General features: G+C 56.8%; 1 protein-coding gene across 1 annotated transcript in view; it reads left to right on the top strand.

The window, feature by feature from the left end:
- Positions 1-2,001, top strand: part of BOP1 (block of proliferation 1) — a 9,250-nt gene that overhangs the window by 3,711 nt on the left and 3,538 nt on the right. Inside the window, exon 5 of the mRNA XM_008632174.2 lies at positions 764-833. Coding sequence (XP_008630396.2) covers positions 764-833 — 70 coding nt within the window. The remainder of the gene's footprint in view (positions 1-763; positions 834-2,001) is intronic.

The raw sequence follows: 2,001 nt of genomic DNA on the forward strand, positions 1-2,001 counted from the left end.
TGGGATGGGATCAGGGCCGGGATTTGGGATTTTGGGGATTTTTTGGGGGTTTTTTGGGGGAATTTTGGGGATTTTTGGGGGGATTTTTTGGGATTTCCCATCGCTGTGGATTTGGGATGGGATCAGGGCCGGGATTTGGGATCCCCATTCCCAGGATTTCCCATCGTTGGGAGTGTGGGATGGGATCAGGGCCGGGATTTGGGATTTTGGGGATTTTTGGGGATTTTTTGGGGAATTTTGGGGATTTTGGGGGGATTTTTTTGGGATTTCCCATTGCTGGGGGTGTGGGGTGGGTTCGGGGCCAGGATTTGGGGATCCCCATTCCCAGGATTTCCCATCCCTGTGGATTTGGGATGGGATCAGGGCCAGGATTTGGGATGGGTTCGGCGCTGGGATTTGGGGATCCCCATTCCCAGGATTTCCCATCCCTGTGGATTTGGGATGGGATCAGGGCTAGGATTTGGGATGGGTTCGGCGCTGGGATTTGGGGATCCCCATTCCCAGGATTTCCCATCCCTGTGGATTTGGGATGGGATCAGGGCTAGGATTTGGGATGGGTTCGGCGCTGGGATTTGGGGATCCCCATTCCCAGGATTTCCCATCCCTGTGGGATTTGGGTTCAGGGCCGCCAGATCCCAAATCCCGTGCTCCCTCCAGATCCCAAATCCCTCCTCCCTTCCCGAAGATTCCGGAGGCTCCCAGGGAGGAGCCCCGGAACTCCCGGGATTTGGGATTCTCCCTCATTCCCGTTTTTTTTTCCCAGATTTACCGCGGCCATTCCAGCCTCGTCCGGACCCTGAGCGTGTCCCCCACTGGGCAGTGGTTGGTGTCAGGTACGGATCCGCCCCCGGATCGGGAATTCCCGGGAATGGGAGCGGCTGGGAACTGGGAACGGGGAATGGGAGGTACTGGGAATCGGGAACAGGGAATGGGAGCGGCTGGAATTTGGGAACGGCTGCAATTCCCGGCCCCCGGAGCCGTTTTCCAGCTCGGGCTGCTCCACCTGGAATTCCTGGCTCTGGTTTGGGAATGGGGCTGAGATCAGGCGGGGAAAACGACGGCGTGATCCCGATCCCGATCCCGATCCCGATCCCGATCCCGATCCTGGGGTTCCTCCCCCTGGAACAGCCATGGGTGGGAGAGCAGGAGAGCTGCTGGGATGGGAATGGGAATTCCGGGAATGGGATGGGAATTCTGGGAATGGGATGGGAATGGGAATTCTGGGGATGGGGTGGGATGGGAATTCTGGGAATGGGAACTCTGGGAATGGGGATGGAAATGGGGATGGGATGGGATGGGATGGGAATGGAATGGGAATTCTGGGAATTCTGGGAATGGGAATTCTGGGAATGGGATGGGATGGGATGGAATGGGATGGGAATGGGATGGGATTGGGATGGGAATGGGATGGGATGGGATGGGAATGGAGTGGGAATTCTGGGAATTCTGGGAATGGGAATTCTGGGAATGGGACCTCTGGGAATGGGGATGGAAATGGGGATGGGATGGGATGGGATGGGAATGGAATGGGAATTCTGGGAATTCTGGGAATGGGAATTCTGGGGATAATGGAAATGGGGATGGGATGGGATGGGAATGGGAATGGGAATTCTGGGAATGGGAACTCTGGGAATGGGAATGGAAATGGGGATGGGATGGGATGGGAATGGGAACGGGGATGGAAATGGGGATGGGATGGGAATGGGATGGGAATGGAATGGGAATTCTGGGAGTGGGAATTCTGGGAATGGGATGGGATGGGATGGAATGGGATGGGATGGGAACGGGATGGGATTGGGATTGGGATGGGATGGGAATGGGAAGGGAATTCTGGGAATGGGAATGGGGATGGTGTGATGGGGCAGGAGAGGGATTGGGAATTGGGGCAGCCAGGGAATTCTGGGGGATCTCAGGGAATCTCAGGGAACCTCAGGGAATCACGGCCGCTGGGAATTGGGGGTGCCAGGGAATCCCAGGCGCTGGGAAGGGAATGGCAGGGGG

The sequence above is a fragment of the Corvus brachyrhynchos genome, unplaced genomic scaffold (genome assembly GCF_000691975.1).
Source record: "Corvus brachyrhynchos isolate BGI_N302 unplaced genomic scaffold, ASM69197v1 scaffold991, whole genome shotgun sequence".
Lineage (NCBI taxonomy): Eukaryota > Metazoa > Chordata > Aves > Passeriformes > Corvidae > Corvus > Corvus brachyrhynchos.